The sequence below is a fragment of the Melospiza georgiana genome, chromosome 2 (assembly GCF_028018845.1).
Source record: "Melospiza georgiana isolate bMelGeo1 chromosome 2, bMelGeo1.pri, whole genome shotgun sequence".
NCBI classification, from domain to species: domain Eukaryota; kingdom Metazoa; phylum Chordata; class Aves; order Passeriformes; family Passerellidae; genus Melospiza; species Melospiza georgiana.
In genome coordinates, this window is record NC_080431.1 from 74,553,601 (window position 1) to 74,575,273 (window position 21,673).

The 21,673-nt window shown below is 38.5% G+C and overlaps 1 protein-coding gene across 9 annotated transcripts in view; it reads right to left on the reverse strand.

The window, feature by feature from the left end:
• The window catches only part of DLG2 (discs large MAGUK scaffold protein 2), a 983,427-nt gene that overhangs the window by 708,912 nt on the left and 252,842 nt on the right, over positions 1 to 21,673 (reverse strand). Inside the window, exon 1 of one of the 9 annotated variants that reach the window (XM_058044771.1) lies at positions 15,598 to 16,409. The exons of 7 other annotated variants lie outside the window; for them this stretch is intronic. In XM_058044771.1, the coding sequence (XP_057900754.1) occupies positions 15,598 to 15,717 (120 nt within the window). In that variant the 5' untranslated portion in view covers positions 15,718 to 16,409. Of the gene's footprint in view, positions 1 to 15,597; positions 16,410 to 21,673 lie in introns of those variants that run through there. One more of the 9 variants, XM_058044794.1, reaches the window with a different exon arrangement.

Consider the following 21,673-nt stretch of genomic DNA (forward strand, 5'->3'; position numbering starts at 1 on the left):
TTGGGTTTCATTTTGACACAACATAATTTTTTTGTTTAGCTACCATTTGAACAGTGTTTTTGCTGAAAAAAAGGTGATAGAAAGTGTCCTGGGAGTAGATCACTACAAAAAAAAGAGTAATAATTGCTGCTGGGCTATGTAAGGACACAGACCTTGCTAACAGAACAAGGTCCAGGAAAGGTAATGTACGACCTACAAAAACATCTAAGTCCCCTGTGAAGCATTTCTGTTTTCTCTAATTCTCAAAAGTGCCTGACTGGTCCTAACATTCTTCTCTGTTGACAGAAATGTTACATGAATTACAGCTACCACCTTCTATGTTAGTTTAACATCAAAGTCAATTCATTTGAAGAGTATAAGGATCATAATAGTCCCCCTTCTCCTTCTTTGGAGAGACATTTTCTGAATATAAAAGATTAAGTCAAAATAACCTTAGTGACTTAATGAGAGAGCAGCAAGTGAGTTGAAATATCAGCAGAAGCGTTATGGCTCCCAGTTCAACATTTTGGCCTCTTCTGAAGTATGCATGGAAGTGTGTACATGACCAATGTCACGCTCACAGAATTTTAAAAGTTTCTACTGACATGCATTATTTTGGCAAACCTCTGGAAGATTTGGGGGAGTGAGAGAAGATAACTTGTACAAGTGTTTTTTTTTTTTTTTTTGTTCATGGAATGTCAAACTATTTAATCCCCAAACCTGCCACTATTTTTGCACAGCATTTTTTTGTACTTTCATGGTTTAAATGCTTTCAATTTACTATTTCCACCATGAAAGTTTCAAAGCCATGATAATAACTCCATGATAAGGAGTTTTGGAGTAGGCCTTTTTACCATAAATCATTACATGGAACTGTATCATGAAAGAAAGTAGGTTTGTCTGGTTTGAGGCATTATTTCTCCTCCACATTCCTAAATTTTTGATGTTGACTTTTAATGTCTTCCACATAATTTATTTATCTTATTGTATTCTAAAATGCTGTGTGACCACTGTAATCAGTGGTCAAACCAGTACTGGACAAAATAACCAAACCTCTGTGCCCGAGCCTTGGAGAATGCAGGAAAAAACTTTACTCAAGTAACTAAAACTGAGCTATAAATTCTGAACTTAGTTTATTATTGTCCTCACAGAGAGTGTGGGAGAGGCATGGCTCCCTGAAACCCAGCAAAAATGGTTCCACATGGAGAGAAGGAAACTAATGCAAGTTTCTCTGCCTTCCTTACATTTAAGTCTCCAGAATAATTCCCAATAGAAGACCAAGCCTGAAAATATGTGCTGAAGCCACGTGAAATGCACTGCCTTCAGACCATACTTGCTGCTATCTCACAATTTAACATCACTTCAAAACATCTAAAGGAACAAGTACTGCACAATAGCCTGAGCCAAATCTGACTGTCAGCGACAAGGAAACATAAAATGATTTCTCAACATCACTCAGATTGTAACTGTTTCAATACTCATCACAAGAACTGTTTTTTCCTAAGGCAAATTCTACTTTTGCAGGTAGAAGCATACCTTTCTTTGAATGCCTTTATTTTAATGCACTTGCAGTTAGTTCTTCAGAGGCATCCAATGAATATTCGATGCACCTTCAGCCTGCCTGTGCTCTGACGTAATTTACACCACCACTTCTATGTAATTCACATTTTATTTTTGTATTCCTACTGTTTGTATATTTTTCTTGTAATCATAGAATCCTTAAGGTTGGAAGAGATGTCAAGTATCATCCAGTCCAAGCATTTTCCCAGCACGGTCAGGTCCACCAATAAATCATGGCTCTAAGCATCATGTTCACATGTTTCTTGAACATTTCCAAGAACAGTGACTCCATCACTTCCCTGGGCAGCCTGTTGCAATGCCTGCCCATGCTTTCAGTGAAAAAATTTTTCTTAATATCCAATCTAATGGTTGGGAATGTGTTTTCAACAAGTTCTGGCTATGGTAGGTAAGTAAATCTTAGAAGTTCTCTGCCAAATAATAAAACAGGAGAAACAGGAAGATAAACTTCACCCAAATATATCAGGGCTTATAAATTCCCTCAGAGAAATGAAGACGAGAGAGACTCTGCTCCTTGAGTCCAGACCTTCAATTCATAAGGCCTTTATTGAGGGATAAAATTTCAGCACTGTGTTTCTAAGATTTTTTTTTCTTTCCTAATTATTATTAATATGTGAAATAAAAAACTACCATGAATTATCTTACTCCTTAACTTATGTTTGGCAGAGAAAAGTAAAAAGGAGTGTGAAATTGTAACAAGAGAATAACTTATCTAATTTCTACTTTTGAAACTTTATATTTGTCAATTTTCAAAATTTTTTCTCCTTTTATAGTCCTTCCAAACTCTCAGCATCCATGGTGTTTTGAAATGGGATTCCAGCGATACTTTCAGTCACATATCCTTTTATCAGATTTAGGAGGGTGCCTTTCACCTCCCCTAAATACCCCTTTGCTGGAATATGTAAAAAAATCTTGAGACAGGCAGAAAATGTATCCTCATCACAATGTTTAACACTGCAGCCTCTTAAATCATGCATTTCCTAAAGGATACAGCCTCAATCATAAAAATCTCTCATCCTGAAAGCTTTTTTGCCTCTACTCACTAGTGACCTTCACATAAAGAAAAAGCTGATAATTTTGAGAGAGGTGCAATAGGTTTGTTGTTGCTCTAGGCTGATAACATTTTAGACTTAACAAGTAATTACAGAAGGGAGAAAAATACTTCTTTTTATTTGTTTTTAATCTAAACAGGAATTGGTATAATCTGGTAACAAAAGGAGGACAAAAAAAAAGTAATGTTTTTTCTCTGTGGAAGAAGGAATTAAACAGGGCAAAATAAAATCTTGCCTGATAAACAAGAAGAGTTAAACAGCACAGTAGATTAGCTATTTGAGGGGAGAAAATGCTGAACATAGGGATGATTCTATGAAGAACACAGGACAGTGGTTTCCAGATGATGAGGTATTTCAGTAAAAGAGACTCAGGCTGGGACTGAGTTGCAAAAGGCAAAGGGAAAGAGAAGACAGTGACACAACTCTCTGGAATGATGAGCAAGGAGAATAGTGATCCCTAAGCCGGACTGGAAGGGAAGGATGGAGACGAATACAGTGAGGACACTACTATAGTCATGGCAAATCACACTGCAATTTGTGTAGGACCAAAATCAGGGCCTGTAATTTTCTGGGCCTTTCTGCTATCCGTTGCTTCTAAACAAAACATGCATATGGATCATTGACATAGCATTATTCTGACATTGCATTGTCTTTAACTCACTATGCAAAGGCAAATTCCCAGAGGGCATAGTAGCAAACTTCTGACAGGCACACAAAGGAAAAGAAGGAAGAAAAATTGGAAAAAGATCTGGAAGATTTTAAACAGTAAGGCTAGAAATTTTTTTTGACTTGTCTCAAGGTATCCACTAAAAGATGTGCACTGCAAGAGAAACAGGCAGCATTTCAATGAGAAAATATCACTGCAGAGACACAAGAACTCTGTTGAAAAGTAGTGAAACATAGACAAGTTTGATGCAAAGCCAGAAACTAGCATCAAATGTCAGCAGTGGAGAGATTCTAAGTGTGTGAAAAGGCATAACCATGGCAGATGCAATTTAGGCATAATAAAACTGAAATGAATAAGACCAGAATAAACTAGGAAAACCCAGAAGTGATTCATTGCTGTTGGCAGTTAGTAAGGAGAGAGTGCTGGGCACTTGGGGGTAATGGTAGGGGTTGAGGGGTTATTCTGCTCAGTCAATTGCAAGATCAGTGACAAAGGTCCACTGAGGGTTAAACTGTGTAGTCATTCCGTTGGACAAAACATTACTTTCTCTTTTGTTCTCCTCCCACACATTCTTTATTGGTTGCACATTGCCTTAATCTGTGTAATACTCTGGGCTTTCCTTTCTAAGTCCTTCATGTGCAATCTTGTTGGGAGCAAGCTGCTCCCGTTGATGCATCTCACCTACCCAGATGCTGCGGCAGTATCTCTAGCCCTTGTTTCCCACCATTTGAATTTCTCTTCCTTTCACTCACCCTTAGCCCCTCTCCTTAGTCCCTAAATTTTGCTTAGCACCTAAATCCTGTGCTAGGGATTCAACTGAATTTAGCAGGTGATAACAGTAAAACTCATCTTTTAGACAGCCATTGTTTGTTTCCTCGCAAGATGTGTGTGCCAAGCTTATCAGCTGTGATTGACAAGTGCTCCTGCCAGCTCTGTTGGCAAAACAGCAAGAGAAACCAATGGAGGAGACTGAGAAGATCCTGAAGACACTATGAGATTACTTTGGGAAAGGTATTCAGGAGCACCTTACACATTGGAGAAGAAGTGAATGATCAACTAGGGATAGCCCCATGACTTCTCTTCCTGACTGATCATTGGAGAAAGTTTTTCTTTTCTCTTTTATTTCATTAAGTTTTTTTCCTTTCGCATTAGAGCCACTGTATTCCAAACACTATGGATCAAAAAAAAAAAAAAAAGCTTTGTTTTGAACCTTTTATCATCATCCTGCGTGAAACTATATCTATATCCTGATGGGAAAATGGGAAACAATCCATACCTTCATGATTTATCAGCTTGTCAAGAAGACTTTAAAACATTTTTCTGTATTAAATTTATAACTTCCTCTGAAAACAGAAAACAGCAAACATTCTCCCTTACCTTAATTCTGTTAAATCACTTACATAGCAACAAGCTACAGGTTACAGTTAAACCAAGCTTTTTTTTAGGTTGAGAAGTATTACTTTTTCTTTGGTGTGAAAAAGAATGAAATAAATATTCACTTAGCCATTCAAACTTTTGTGGAAATTGACCGCTTTAGAAAATCACATCAAGATTAAAATCCATCTGGGAAATTCTCAGGATCAAGTCACCTGTTTTGGTCAGACAGCTAAGAGTGATTAGATCTTCACAGATTCCCTGGTAACCAGCTTCTAACTTTTAAAAACTTGGTGATTAACTTAAATAGTCTCTGACACTTAAATTCCTTGCTAATTTGCCATGAATTATAGAGATATGGCAAAATTATTGTGGATGCACTGTATAAATATTTGTTATTTGTTACTCAATAAATAGCCCCCTAAGATGCATTAAGGACTATGTTACTAATATTTACATTTTTTCGTGAATCCCTGACAGCAGTTCAGGTTTTTCAGAGCGACACTTTTTACCAACACTTCTAGGCTCACCTTATTCTTCTTCCACCCAAGTGTACCCCTGAGATGATCCCATTCTTTTAAGTCCTTTGTGAGTTTACAATTCAGTCAACCGTTCAGCTGGACAACTGCGTGGGTCTACTCTCAGGTGAACTGAACTGGCTTCTCATAGAATCATGGAATAGCTTGGATTGGAAGACTCCCTTCAAGAGCATCTGGTTCCAAAACCCCTGCCATGGACAGGGACACCTTCCACTACACCAGGTTGCTCAAAGCCCTGTCCAAACTTTCCTGAATGCTTCCCATAATGGGGCATCCACAGCTTCTCTGCACAACCTCTGCCAGTGCCTCAGTACCCTCTGAGTAAGGAATTTCTTCCTAACATCTGATCTAAATCTCTCCTGGTTTAATTTAAAACTACTTTTCCTTGTTCTCATTTATCTAGATTTACTGTCTGATAGAGACCAACCTCAAATGAAGACCCTGTGCCTCAATCTAAAAACTTAGTATGAGTTCTGTCTCTCTCTCCCTCTCTCTCTCTTTTTTTATGTCCTTGTAGCACCTGCCTACACTCTGAAAGCTGCACAGAGCTCAGAAAAGAACTGACCTAAGTATGTGGCCCTTAATTTGTTGTATCATAATTTTAAAGCCATTAAAATAAAATACAATTGAACACCATTTAAGTAATGGGCCGATCTACCAGCTGGGCAAGAAAGAAACATGCTGCAAACAGCTCTGTACAATTGCTCACTGCTTATTTTTTGTATATTAATTAAGTAATTTAGAAGCAAGAACCAAGACAAAAACAATGGAAAACAAATTGGATGATCTCACAGTCCCACAAGCTCTTGCTCTTGCCTCGTCTCCAGGGCATCTTGGCTGACCCTTCACAACAGCTTGTTCCTCCTCCCCACATTTTTTATGTATTCCTTCTGTTACATGCAAAAGAAAAGGAGAGAAAAAGATGCCTGTCCAGCATTAAAAATCCCATCTTTCCTGCTTGGAAGGACAGGATTAATTTTACCAGATGGAAATGTCTGTAAGAGAGAGACCTAGATCTCAGCTAGTCACCTAAGCTTTTTCTGGCAAATGGAGAGAAACTGGCACTTTCAGGACGCAATTAATCTCATCCCCATGTAGATATTTAAACTAGGTCATATGAATCATGCCTTAGAAGAGACAATTCCTCTCTACTGACACTAAAGGGAGCCTGAAATCACTAGATATAGATGTTTACATTGCTTATGTCTGAAGTTAAGTGAGCTGGATGCCACCTGAGCTCTTCAGATAGATTCCTTGCTTTAGAGACAAAATGCCTAATATCCATTTTTTGGTTACACATGTGGCTAGAAACAAGCATGTGGCCTTTGTGTCACTGTTTTTAATAGCCCAAGCACTACAAGAGATATATGAATGTATAATGTGATTCACTACAAAAGCAGGTTTTCATAAGAAATTAATAACATCTCCAGAGCGCATAGCACAGACTGTATGAAAGAATTAATCAGCACTCCCAACACCTTCTCAGCAAGAATTCAGGTTCCTGACTTCACAGATCATCTAGTAAAAATGAAATCATCTTTCAAAGTCTCAACATTTCCCTTTCCTAAATTATGCAGTATGATTTACTTTCTAATAAAATCAGGTTTCATAAAATGCCCAGTCAATCAGTTGCTAGCTGATACCATCATAATCTAAGGATACAAGAGAGACCAAAGGACACTGAATACCCAGAAGCACATTTGCTGCTTTTCAGCCTCTGGAGATGGTGCAATACAAGAAACCATCCCTTCCATACCAGCTTTGTTTCACTCACAATGTATTCACTTTCCATTTAAACTGGAAATTTAAACTTCTGTTTTGTGAGAAGTTTGACCCTTCAAGTCTTCCCGACTTTTTCTTAGTGGTTAACTAAATATAAATTTCTAAAAAGGAATTTAAGCAAAGACTAGGTTTAAAAAGATTCATTCCTAGGAATTTCTACTGTGCTAGTCATGGCTAATTAGCCAAGCACTTAGCATGGAGCTTCTGGTAAAACAGATACTAATTTCAGAAGAACAGAAATGCACACAATACTAAATCAATGGAAAACAGAGACTGTCAAGGTAAATATAATCATACTTATTTTATATGGGAATATAAATTTGACTGGCACTGGTAAAAATATTGGTATAATATGCTTAGACCTCTGTAAATCATCCCAGCACTTCATAGGATTTTATTAATATTATTTTTTTTTTAAAGCACACATTAAATGGAATAAAAAATATCTAATTGACAGAATTTAGCATGCATCTAGAAATGGGAGGGAGAGTTGATCACCTATGTTTGGCGGGATCCTCAGGGACTGATCCTGGCCCTATGTTTTTCAAATGCCGACCAGTCTGGAGGAAAATTCAGTCACTTACTACTATCCAATTTTAGCAATGACAGAAAGGAGGTACTGCGGTAAATGGTACTGAAGACAGGTCACTGATACAGGTCAATGTAATTTTTAACAAAGACAGCAATAAAGTCCTAACTCTGGGAATAAAGCAACTCATCCCTAGGGGCACTTTCCAGAGAGGCCTGGTGTGAAGCAGTTGGCAATCCTGCTGGCTGTGGGACAGGACATGAACACTGCAGCTGCACGGCCAAAGGCGCCAGTATAACCCTGGGCATGCACACAGTCACTCCTGTGGGAGCCAGGACATTTATTATTTCTGCACAGGGCTGCAACTGCTCTGAGGCTCCATGCAGCTGTGGCAGGCACAGCTCAGCGCTCCTGCTCTGAAACCAGGGAGAGCTCAAAGACTGGTCATGAGACAGATGAGAGCTCTGACAATCATGCCTTGCAGTAAGAGATGCTAGGAGCTCAGTGTATTTACTTAATCAAAGAGATGATTAGATGATGTCTTTACTGTAGCCCTGAGCTACTGACAGGGACACAACCCTTTGCAGTGGGCTCCTCAGTCCAGCGGATTAAGAGGCAAAAAACTGAAAGGCACTCAAAGCTGGAAACTGAGACTAGATTAATTCAAATTAGAAATACAGCACATGCCTCCAAAAGACTAATTAACCTCTGGAATAATACATTTGTAAATGCGTGAGAGATTCTGATCATTAGAAATTATTCAACAGAAACAGAATGGTTTTCTAAAAGGTAGGGCCTGTGTCAAGAGGTGGATCCTTCGTCCAACAACTCATGTTAGCTACACAATCTGCTCTGACAAACTAGAGTAACTGTGATTGTTCTGCCCAACTTGAAAACTTGGCCACTTGATTTTGTTTACAAATGAAAACTGAAGTTTTGAAAACAAATCTGAGCAAAATCATCTGCAAATATGCGTGATGTATCCACGGTATTTTTCTTCATGTGTCCTGCAACTCAGATAAAAGTGCTTTTCTGAATTTTACTTCTCCAGTTAGTCCTCCTTTTCAAAAGTTTTCATGAACCTGTGTGCTATCAAGGGCAGGAAAGCCTTTATAACTACTTCTCTGCAGAGATTCCTGTTTGAAATTTGAGACATTTTTTTCTTTGGTGAGCACGCAACTAAAAGAAAATTTTACTTTATGGGATTCAGATTTTGGTTTACTTGTCTTTCCAGAAAAAGTGTGGAAGCTACTCAGTTATCAGGAGAATTTATACTGTTTCAAACACTTAGATCTGTCTGGAGTAGCAAAGGGAAAAATCAGACACTTCCTCCTCATCTGAGAAAACAGCGATGGCCATGCCTTTAATAATAGGATTTTTTCATTCTGTAACTTCTGTATTAGCCATTAAGCTGGAGCTATCACATTATTTTGACATGTGACCACAGGTGGAATGCAGACTGCCTACACTGAATGTGTTCCATAGTTCATTTCTTTTGTGTGAGTCCATAAGAGAAAAAAAAAAAAGTAGTTCTCCTTTTGAAAATTTCTTTTGCATCTTAACTTGCAAAAGACACTTTCCATGTCTCCAACTGTCTGTAAGGACATGAGAGAAGGAAAGGAACAGAAGCTTTCCCTTCTGAGAATGGATACAAGTATTTAATGCATTAATCCCATACCAAAACATCTCAGCATGTCCAAAACATACATTTACAGCCAGTAGCAGTAGCATAAAGAGAGGACGCACCTGTGAAGGCCACCTTGGAGAACAGAACCTGCCATTCAACCAGAAAATATTTTATTCCAATGCAGTGCCAACAAATGGGACAAAGTAAACAGATGAAGTTGGAAGTGAATTTAGGCAAAAGAAAACCAGGAGAGATCTCTGGGCAGCCTTTAATTGTGAAAACCTTTTGTCAACTCCATCTGCCACTGATTAATGGTCTCCTTCACTTCTCCCTATCTATGTGATAGGAGCCGGAGAGTTTCCCCAAAAAATAAAATAGCCCTTGCTTTTGCCTGGAATCACTGCCTTTTCTAGGCAGCACTGCATTCAGGACTGCTGGTCTAATTTCTATGCAATCTCATAAAAACACACAAACACTGGCATCTTAAGCACATAGGGCAAGCCTATCAGCAGTGATTTAATAGTAGAGGATTTAACTCTTCATCATTTTCATGTAAACATAAAATTGTCACATATAGACATGATACTATATACTAGTTCCTTGCACATATTTAAAACCCAATAAATTTAAATGCTTTTGCAGTCCTAGATCTTTCTTAATTCTCCTCTAACAAAAAGTCCAATTATATATCTCTGATAGGAACAGCTCATTAGATAATCTCTAATGAGTCCACATTAAAATAGGAGACCCAAAATTGAACTGAAATATTTTTCTCTGCATTATTATCTATCCAGAAATTTCTGAATGAAGAAATCAGTGCCTAGCTTCTTCTATACCTTCCAACCACTATTTCTGTGACTAACTCTTCTAACTTCAGATGACTGCCCCTTATCCCCATAGCAAAATATTCATATTTGCTTAGAGTTCATAAAGAATTCTTAGTAGTGGATTTAATTCCTTACACTGTGCTTGTAATTTTAGCATCTCTGCACCTATTCACACATTTTTAATGGCCTTTAAGGGAATATTATTTTAGTCTATGGGTTAAATATAATCCCAGCCTTATCATATCTAGAAAACCAGAGGTGCTGCTGTGTTATTAATCTAATCTAATTACCTCTTCCATTCATAACTTGTTACGGTCATGTACTGTAAATCAGCACTTGAAGCTGAGAGGAGTGGTAAAGTACATACTTAGGTACTACAAATGCTTACAAATCTTCCCAAGTCTGATTTTAAAAGTGGAAAAATCAATGTTCAAGATTCAAGCGATGTACTTCTTACTCAAGACAGAATTATTGTTCTAACAGTATGAGACTGGATACAGATTTCCTGAAGAATTCCTAATAATGTCACTAGTGTGACTGCAAAAACTGGGCCATAAATGAGAACTTTACCTTTCTGTGAATCATAAGCACAACTAGTACTGCAAGCTACCAAAAGAAAGAAATGCTGTGTTGTTAATGTCAGTTTTGAGACATTTGTAGAAGCTAGTCCAAGAAATCACTAAAGCTTTTTTTTTTGCAATGAGTTATGACTTCCCTAAAATTCCATCCTTATCTAGCAAAAGGATGACAACAGCTGGCTGTAGCTCTTGAGGCTAGATCCCACTGGTGTTGCACAAATCCCTTGGAAAGTTCAAGGTCTTGCTTATTTTACAGCCTGGGCAAATATTTTATAAGCAGATGAAAATATATATTACAGAAATGCAACTAGATATTCACAGCCTATACAGTATTACCCTTCTCATTATCCTCAAACCTCTCAGGGTGGAAATTGCACAGCAGCTTTGTTTGATTTCTAGTACTAACCCACACTTTGCCTGGTGTCCTAAGGTAGCAGAGGAACTGTGCTTTGACCTGCCACTTGCAGTTTTGTCTCTGCAGTTATGAGTAAATTAAGTCAGACTGTCAGACATAATCAGAACTACAAAAAAGGAGTAAACTCAAATAAAAATTGCTCATGAGTCAATTCTTAATTACATTAGGAAAAGTGAGAAACCAATCTTTCCTTGGTGCTCCTTTTAAAATGCTACATCAAAGCCATTCCTGTGGCTTTTGAACTGTTCCTCACTTCATCGAGAAGTGCTAGATGATGGTGCATGATTGAACATTTAAAAGAGGAAAATATGCATAAGAAACCAAGGATCATGTTTGGAAGCCTGTGAGAGCTTTTTCACTTCATCCACCCTTTGCAAAGAACACCATAAGAGCACAGCAGGACATATTTTGGCAATGCAGGTCCAAGTCTGAAAGATCCATAAGCTCTTTTTCTGTTGGAAGACCAAAACAACTCTTGGTATAGGTGACAATATATGGATATATACAATTTAATTATGTTATTATACCATTAATGCAGATGGGCAGAGAGGAGGAATTACAGCTGTGTGTAAAAATGCATACAGAAGTCAGAAGTTCAGTTGTCATTTGTGACGTCCTATAGCTTTGGGCAGTGAAACATTTTGCTACTTACTATGATTGCTCTGCCTTTACTGTTAATCCTTAACTTAGGTTGCAATTGGAAGCTTCTAGGTTAAAATAATTATTTCTATTTTTGCAATGCATGTGAAAAAAGAGGATGAACACAGAAAGGTAAAGCGATTAAAGGATTCCAGCTCCCAACACTCTGCACGGGCCCATGCTCCATTCCTACCCAAACAGGTCCTCTCCATCATCTGAGATCCTCAAAATTGACAAAGTATAGGACAACATTTCAGTCACAAATTACATCATGGTAGCTGTTTGACACAGGCAAAGTCTTTTAGCTACATAGTTTTAGATAACACAGGTAGCCCACAGTTAGCAGCCATAACCAAACAAAGCTCTTAGTTAACCCAGCGTTCAGGCAGGAGCTCAGTTCTGTGAGGTGCCAAGCGTGCCTAGTAACATGAAGACAGCCTTAAACTCCTGCTGAAGTAACTCTGAACCTCCTGGGAAGCCTTTGGCACTTCAAAAGAGTCTGGTTCTGAATTCACAACATTCTTTACATGAAGCTCTGACGACCCCAGAGCCAGTGCTGACTGCTGCTGAGAAGATGTTTCAAGGTGAGAGCGCCCAACACTCACATCTAGTTCTGTGCTAAAGTACAATTGGAAGACTTCAGCTCTGCTACCCAAATTCCCAGAAGCACCAGCTGTGCCTTCAGTAAGACCCTCAAACTGTCAGCCAGAAATAGCAGCCCAGATTCACAGAAAAATCTGTCAGAACTACACAGAGAGTTCATCAAGGCCAGGGGAAGGCGAAACTCCTACAAACTTTTAAGAACAGCCAGACACAATCCATAAAAGTTTTTAAAGCTGAGGTGAGACTATGGAGCCTAAATATTTGCAGTATTAGCCATAGTTTTGCAAGAAATATTGCTAATACTGAGGGAATTTAAAATACTTGCCTGAACCAAGAACAGAAAGGTTTTAATGGCAACCTCTAAAAATCTCTTGCATATGAATAAAGTATTTTCGATACACAGTGGACACAATTAAAACAACAAACACTTGACACCAGGCAGCCCCCTGCCATAGTTAGCCCAAGATTTACTCATGCTGAAAATACAGATTTAACTACTGCATATAGCAAGAGTTCACTTTTTCAGGCACACTGCACATTTCCACAAGAACACTTCTGATTTGGGAGGAACCACTTTTAGATTTTAATTCCCTGACTTCTCTGCTCATTTTTGGTTTCTTCCACTGAGGTACAAAATTGTGCATACATGAGAGAGCAAGGAAGAGATCTACTAACACGGTATGTGGTAAACAGACAATAGCAAACAATAGCTATTTTTCCTTTTTTTTTTTAATAATTCAAAATGTAGGTCCAGAGAAACTCTGATAGACAAAGATATTTTGCTCATAACTTCTCAGACGTCTTTTTGCCTATTTTACCTGGATCTCAGGCAGGAAAAAAGAAGCATCCACATAGGCAGGTACATGTTCAAAGTCAGTACTGTTCTTTAGTCAGCTGTAAAAATAGACTTTGATTAAGAATGCATGGAGTAGACCTCTCTTTTGATAGGCCTGCACATGCAACCCTAGTTCACATGGGCAGTCTCCTACAGACTGGCAATCAAGAAGTGAGAGTCCTACCTTGAACTTGAAAAATCTGCTTTCTCTAAAGCCATAACGTACAGCTGCCATCAGAAACAGACTCAATTGCTTTCCTTTTTCATTTTCCAGGCCAAGCAAATCTATTTCCTGTTACAGCCTGTACTTATAGTTTTATTCTATCTTATGACTTAAAGACTAAAATATTTGAGCACCACTAGGATTTTTCCACCCATAAAGGGGGAAAATGTAAAACGCAAAACAGATGTTTTATAATGTTTTTAATTTATTTTGGCCACCCATAGAGCTGTGGGTTATGTTAGTGCCAACCAAGTTAAAAGCAACAGAGTTCTTCATAAACACTATGTAACATATTGTACAATGACCAGGCTCCTTTCAATGAGCTCCTATTTATTAAGCAAACTTCAATGTCAGAAAAAGAAAACAGGAATAACTGAAGGCATAAGTGGTGCTGCCGCACTTGAGCAGTTCCTGGGGGGATTGGCAAACTTTGTGCTGCTTTATTACAGTATTGCAGCCTAATGTAGAGCTTGGAAAGTAGATGATCAAAGTATACATTGAAAGTGGATGAGTTTACTGAAAGTAAAACATCTGGAGGTAACATCCTCCGAATAATATAATGTAAATAGCATATTCTGTATAATAAACAATTGTTTCAGAAATACTCAACAGTTGAAGAAGTTCCAACAAATTAAAACTATCTTGTCCAAACAATAGTCAGTCTTGTACTGGTACAAACCTCTCACTTTTTCCTTCTGTCTATGAATGGAAACAAAGATATTTCAAAAGTTAAACCCATGAGACTTCTAACAGTTCCTGAGGTACTTATTGACAAGGTATCTCATGGAAATTACACTAAAAAAAAGTCATTGAAATTTCCCCTGTACCTATTCTTATTTAAACTGAGAAATTACATCTCAACAACAACCCCCCTTTTACAGAAGATCTTCAGTACAGTACTGCAGGCTGAGGGACAAAATGAGCAACAAAGAATGGTTAGTCTCAAAACATTTCTATACTGACAATTTACTACACAGATCACAGGGCATATAAAACAGATAAAATTTACTAACTTGACAAAAACATTATAGGAAAGCATAAGGAGAGGATAATGTATGTATTTAAGAAGACAGAATGGCATTAAAGGTTTTAACTTCTATTTTTGGCTTGTTATCCACAGATTTAAAGAATTCCTCCTTAGAAGTGGTTCATAATTGCAGAAGTTAATTAAAAAGTAACAAAATGTGAAAGGTTAGCAATTTATTACAGCAAGCAACAGTACAGACTTTGAGCAAAAACATAGGTGCAAGCTCTTAGAATGCAAACTTTTAATGCAAAATACTTTTTTAATTAAATGAAAACAAATATTTTGACCTAATAAATAAATATGAAGTTCAATATTATCAAACCAAGTGCAAATACAGAAAACTCACTTTAATTCAGAGGCATGCTAAAGCAGTTTGAAAGAAAAAAAAATCCTTTGCAATTACTTCTGCAGGTAAAACTGCTCTAATTATTATTATCCGTCACGGCCAGTGCTTTCCTTCCCAGACAGATACACTTATTCGAACTTGAAAAAGCCAGAATGCCAGAAGTGCCTCCCCAATATGTTGGCTAAGGACTGTAATTCATTTAAATTATGCAACTGGATTCCCACAGCTGGCCCACAGCTTGGCTGAGAGCTCGATTCAATGCCAGTGAACCTGTCTGCTAATATTGTCCTGCTTGCAGAGAAGGTAATATATCCAGCAACTTATATTGAAGTTCTGACTCTAATTAACAGAGCAAGCAAATGTTGACATTAGTGACAAATCCTGCTTAATAGTTACTGTGAGACCGGTGCAGCCACCTGGCATTTTCCTGTAGCATTTTGCAGTAATAATCCTTTCTTTATTTCTTAGGACATTGCTTATAATTTGTTTTTATGCATTTTGGTTCAGTTAGAAACAAATCGGCACAAAAAGCAACCCGGAGAGCAGCAGCAGCACTCCCGGCTTTCAGACAAGTAATCAACAAGAAAGCATGCAAGCAGCATTCCTGGGAGGATGCATGGGGAACCGACTATAGGAATTCTTATCCTGTATAAAGCTATGTAGCCTTGCACAAACAGCCCTTGGCATCTTGTCTCTGGCCTACCTGGACAGTAGCAAAACATGTTTATCAGACCATAAAAAGCCCAGAACCTGAACTGCAAGCAGTTAAAAGCTGAAGGTCGCTAAACTGCAAAATTCAAACATGCTTCTATGCTTTAGCCACACAGACAACGATAAAACAAAGCCTCCACAACCACCTGTAATAATATGCCTATTCAGCCAGCAATTCCAAAGTACTCAGCAACACAAGGTAGACATTTTCTGCAGCTGGTTCTACATGTACATTCCTGCCAAATTGTTGTCTCGTCCCCTCTTACCTTCACATTAGTCCGGAGTGCACAGTAACATGCAAAAAACATTGCAGTAAACAAGGAGCATATGGACCAGTATTCAGCGTCTCTGCTCTGCACAAACGGTACACACACGATCCCGAGCATGTGCTACTAAGGAGCATCCGTTCCCTCTGTCAGTTTGAAAATGCATTGATCTCTGTTTTTCTGACTACAAAAAGACATGTCTTGAAGGCACTGAGTGAAAGCTACATATCTCTTCAGCAACTATATATAGAAATATGCCCAGTAATTTCAATTAGCAGAGAATTCAGCATCTGAAACTTGGACCGCAGTTGATTTTTCTTCCAGCATTTTAAATTCAGGGGGGAAAAAGGAGGGGGAACTCAGTCAGGAGGGAAAGGTGAGGAATTAAAACATACGCAGTGAGTTACTTATATTTCCCCCTGGCTTTGATGTTCTCCTATTCAGTATTTTACAAATGTTATACACAGAAAAATGAGGAAAGGTTTCTCTTCCAAGTCTCAAATTTACTGTAGATTCTGCACTGCTTCTGTCTGCTCTTGTTAAAGATGCAGCATCCCTTTTAACAAAGACAACGTCATCAATCATGACAGATTCAACATGTTCTACTTACAAATACAGTCTCTGATTAAGGACAATGGCTGGCTGGCTTATTAACGTTTCCTCAAATGCAAGTTCAGTTCCCTGTGCTAATCTATTTTTAAATAAAAAGTCCCACCTACTCCTTCTCTCTCATTTAATAAAAATGCAGCGGACTAGCTCTAAATATCCTGAACTGCATTGTGCTCCCAGCTCAGGCACTGGACATTGCTTTCGAACTGTTCTCTTGCTTGCTTCGGATTAGAAACACAAATAAAAATTAAAATGAAAGCAGAAAAATCCTGGAAGAAGTCTGTGCCCTCACATTTGTAACTACATATTCTGAATTCAAAATGCTCCAATGTCTTCCAGAACGAGGGAACTCAGAACCTAGCCAGAAGGCAAAGCTTTAATTCACAAGCACAAAAATAAAATCAAACCACTTCTCTCACTCCTGTCAACCGCTGGGATGCTGCGAATTAACTGATTGTTTACTGGGCTGCAGGGACACAGAGTCAAAGACTCAACTCTGTTTACAGCACCGGAAACCACTGCTATCAGTACTGAATTATGAAGTAATCTCCGGGAATAAAACCAGAAGAGAGGCTTTTTTTTTTTTTTTTCCCACTGCAGCAGATACTGTGGGAGGCAAAGAGTGAAAGAGGCTTTACTACCTCCTTCTCTATCAGCACAGAGCAATTTGCGTAGGATAAGCTTAACCTAATAGAAATATCTGCAGTGACTTCTATATTTCTTTAAATGTTTTATGTAAACCCCCTTGGAAATCTTCAGGAACACTGAAGTCCTAACCAAATCAGTGGGTATCTTTCTGTGTGCAATGGGGTGAACAAGCTTAAACAGAAGGGTGTGCATTTAAAGAAGAGTAAGGGGGAGGGGAAAAGACAGCAAGGTTTTTTCCAACATCTTCCTAAAGACAAGCTCTCAGAAACTGTCGTCAACTCCAAGAGAACAGCTATTTTTAGCTTGTCATTGTTTGTGCCTTTTTTTAGGAACGAAAAAGGCAGTCGTGTTTAAAGCTAGATATTGCTCTGTAACGTAGCCCAAGACAGATACTTAATTTGATCCCCAGCTCCATCTGTCATACAAATTAAGTAATTAGTAATCACAGCCTTCTTTGGCACCAACAACTTCCACAACAAAAGAGATGAAACCTGGTTTTAAATCTAATTCTGAGATCTTTGTTAATAATGAAACTGAGGTCTAGATGTCATAGTTCAAAAAGCTGGAGTATCCCAAACTTATGGTGGTTCAGACTTTGGCTACAGCAATATCCATGAAATAAGCTAAAACATAGTAATGTGGTGCTCAGCAAAAGCATGGGAGAATTAATTGACATATTTTTTGTCATTCTTCAAGTGAATAGAAAGTTAAAGGAATCATGGTTTATTTTGCAGTACAGTACACTAAAAATTAAAATTAGGTACCTTAGGAATTGAAAAAAAAAATCATAGATCTTGGGGAATTCTGATCCACAGAGAAATGCAATTCAAAAAAGCAGAGATGAAAAGATGCACAGTCCTGAGAAGTGAGGCAAGGTTCAGGCAAGCATGTAACTGCATATGAAAATCAAATTCAAGCTTTCTTTCTGCCAAAGGAATTGCACAAGGTTTCAGTCAGCAGTCTTTGAAAAAAACTTTCTTTTTCTCAGTCCTAAAGAAGTTAATGGTTTTGGGTTTAGGCAAACAAACCCAACATGGGGAACATCTCACTAAAAGAAAGCAAGGCTGCATAATGATACAATTTCTGAGCAATTACCTGGACATAAATCTTCAGACACATTTAAGAAAAAAAAGAAGTAATGCAGTCCCAAAGTCTTCACTCAGAAAAAATTCCCATAGCTCCTGAGCATCTAAGAGGAAAAATTACCTAGAAAATTACAGACTGACCCTCATAATACTGAGAGGGGAAAAAGAGACCCTCATGCATATGGTAGTTGCCTCCTGTAATAACTGTGGGGCATGCGAGAATCTGCCAGACAGCTGAGACCTCTGTAGAAGCCAACAAAGTTTTACTTTGCTAGCAGACTAACCCAAAACATTTCTCAGGGGCTACTTCAGGTAATCTACACAAGCAGATCCCTGCAGGGCTTTTTCACCTCTGCCAAGACTTTTCTTATCACAGCAGCCTAATTGTTAAAGAAAACATTGTCATCAAGGACATAGAGTGTTTTATGATGACTTAACAGCTACTCAAAAGCATCACATGTTGGTGATATTTACAGTTAAAGATACAGAGTCATTAAAAATGAGTGGGGAAGAAGCTCTGGCTGAGTCATCCAGACATGCCAAAAACACCTACATATTTGAAGCACTCAGGGCCTCTTTAAACAGGTGACAATAGGGAAAAACCCTAGAGATGAAAGAAGTTATTCCATTAAAAAGAAAAAATAAAAAGGTTAAGAATAAAGCCAGTAGAGAGACAGTAGTCCAAAGGAGCCATACCACAGACCCTCTTTAAAAAGACACACACCTGGTGACCTGAATATTCTTAGCTAACAGAAACTGGAGCCACTATCGTGAGCTGTGAAATTCTATTGTTACTCTTTGCTCCTGTGCCTTCAGAAGGGCAGAAGGGAGCGCTTGGAAGGAAACCCTGGTTGTCTGCAGAGGTTCAAAGAGAGCAGAGGGAACATGCTGCCTTGGAAGACTTTGACCTCAGGAGGGCCTGAGGCCAATCTGCTTCAGAGCAGCGAGGAGGGCACAGCCCTTTGCAGCATCCATCACTGCCCAGAAGAAGAGCTCAGGAGCTAGTAGCAGTAATAGTAGCAGTACCAGTAGTGGGAATGCCCTGTGGCTGTTGTGTCCTGAAGTTGTGCTCAAGGACCACCACAGTGCCATGGCACCACACTAGCACAGAGCTGAGAGAACCACAGAATCACAGAATGGCTTGAGTTGGAAGAGATCTTAAAGACCATCTAGATCCAACTCCCTGCCAGGGCAGGGATGCCACCCACTAGACCAGGTTGCCCAGAGCCCCATCTCACCCTAGCCATGAACAGTGACAAGGATGGAGCATCCACCACTTCTCTGGGGTAACACTGGAACCATACTGTGGAATAACATTTTTCATCCTCGGACACCTAAGCGTTTTCAAGTTTGGGTTGTTTGTTTTTTCCAGGCATGATGGAAAGGGTGGTATTTTAAAAGAGAGTACCAACAAAAAAATAGACTAAAAATGCAGTAAAGAAACCAACACTCTCCAGGATTTGCTTTATGACAGTGCAATGTCGCTTAGGTGTGTCCCACTTCACTTAAGCAGCACATATGTGGTTAAATATTTTAAGTTGGTCTTAAAAAATGCAATGAGGCAGATTTTGTGATCACCCTGGATGACCACAAAGAAAGCAAGTATTAGCTATGAAATAAAGATAAAATTAGAGAAATTAGAGGGGGGGAAAGGTCTAAAGAAGAGGGTGCATTGCTTCCTGAGTGGACGGAGGGAAAAATGACATTCCTGTCCTCCAAAAGATGGAAGAGTGGATGTCTGCAGGAAATTGGGCATAATGGTGGAGGTTTGCACGGCTATTTGTAGCCCAAGCAATGCTTATAATTATCAACACTGACAATCTGCGTCACTGGCATTGAGTAGCCAGGGGTGTAATTCTCCCTCTTTTCACAGGAGGTACTGGCTTGTGCAGTCGTGGCACTCTGGCTACAGTCATGCTCCATCACTTCCTGTCCTTGCACACTCCAGTGATACAATCTATATAGCATCCTAGTCCTGCATTGCCTAAATAACTCTGATTTCAGCACAGGAGCTCTAAATTGAAATGATTTTTCTCTTTCACCCATTTCTATGTCATATAAAAATGTTATTTTCCACATCTGCAAGAAGTTCCTTACAGTGATATCCACATTGAGGGGTGGGATATTGAAGGAATTGTTGATATGGACTACAGTTTCCAGATAGAAATTATTGACTAGAAACAGTGGATGGAATCTGTGGGGCAATCTGGAAACAACTGCAGAAAGGAGAATGTGGAACAAAGCCCCAGTTGGAAAGAAATCTTTCTTAGGCTGTGTACTGCACCAAAGCCTAGTAAAACATAACAGACAGAGGAACTACATCAGCAGATTGAACTCAGAATATCTTAAAGTTTTCATAAAGAGAAAGAAAAAGACTGAACAGATTATTTACAAACTCTCATCTCCAGTACTGTAAATAGCTCTCTGATATCCTGGCATTCTGATGCATAAGTTGCTGTGTCAAAAATTCTTCCTCACTTCCAGACCAGTAAACACCAAAGACCTTGCCCAGGGCTGATTTAAGTTAAGCCACAGTTTTCCCTGTAAACTTTCTGTTCCCTTTTTCCTGCACAATCTTCTTAATACATTTGCATGGCTTTTTAGCATTTAATACTTTTCCTCTAAAAGGCCCAGGTCACTGTTTTCTGTCTTATGTGGTTGCATTGATGAAGGTTTTGATCACATATAAAACAAAACCATATAATTTACTTATAAAATAATTCCTTCCAATATTAAAATTTATACATATTTCATAAACCAGGCTTTCTAGTTTGTATTTTGTAATTTCAGTCATAAGGCCATTTATAATAAGCAAATTTAAAGAATAAATAAAAAAAGTCAAATGATAAGTAAAAAATTAGTGAAGAATGGCCTCATCCTGTGAGTCTTTTCTATGACTGTAAATTTGTCAGGACAGGTTTCCTCATTGTTTCTGATGACTTTAAAACAAAATAATGAGAAAAAAGGAACAGAGGTTCAGAAAGAAAGAATTAGATTAAGCTTCATCTTGATTTACTCAATGCCTCATTTTTCCAATCCTGTACCTGTAATCCATGGATCAAGTTTATTTTACACCTCATCCTATACAGCTGATTGAGATGACATAACCCCTTTAACGCCTCAATTGAGACACCCAGGCTGCAAAGACTTTTTCAACTCTGAGGATCCTCAGTTGAGTTTCCTGGATTTCACTCAAATTGATTACTGTGATAATGTGTCTCCACAATATGTGTTTCATTTTGTGACTGTGAGAGAAAACCTGACTTTCTCCTTGACCTGAATTCCCATGATAACTCCTCACAAAAGGCATTTCCATTCACAGTCATATTAAAGGCCATGGCAATCTGGAACCTTAGGAGATTATCTAAGGCTGTTTTTCTTGCTGCAGAAAGATTAACCACACACAGTGCTCTTGGCAAATGGTTGTCCAGCTTCAAAGTCTCTCATGAACAGAATGCAATTAGTGCTTCAGTTGGTCTTTATTATTAATCTGGAAATCACAGAAACATAGAATTGCTAAGGTTGGAAAAGACCTCTAAAATAATCAAGTCCAACCATCAACATAGCACCACCACCATGTCCACCACTAAACCACGTTCTTAGAGTGCCACATCCACCACATTTTGAACACTTTGAGGGATGGAGATTCCACCACATCCAATGCTTGAAAACCCTTTCAGTGAAGAAATTTTCCCTATTATCAAAGCTAAAAATCCCATGGTACTGCTTGAGGC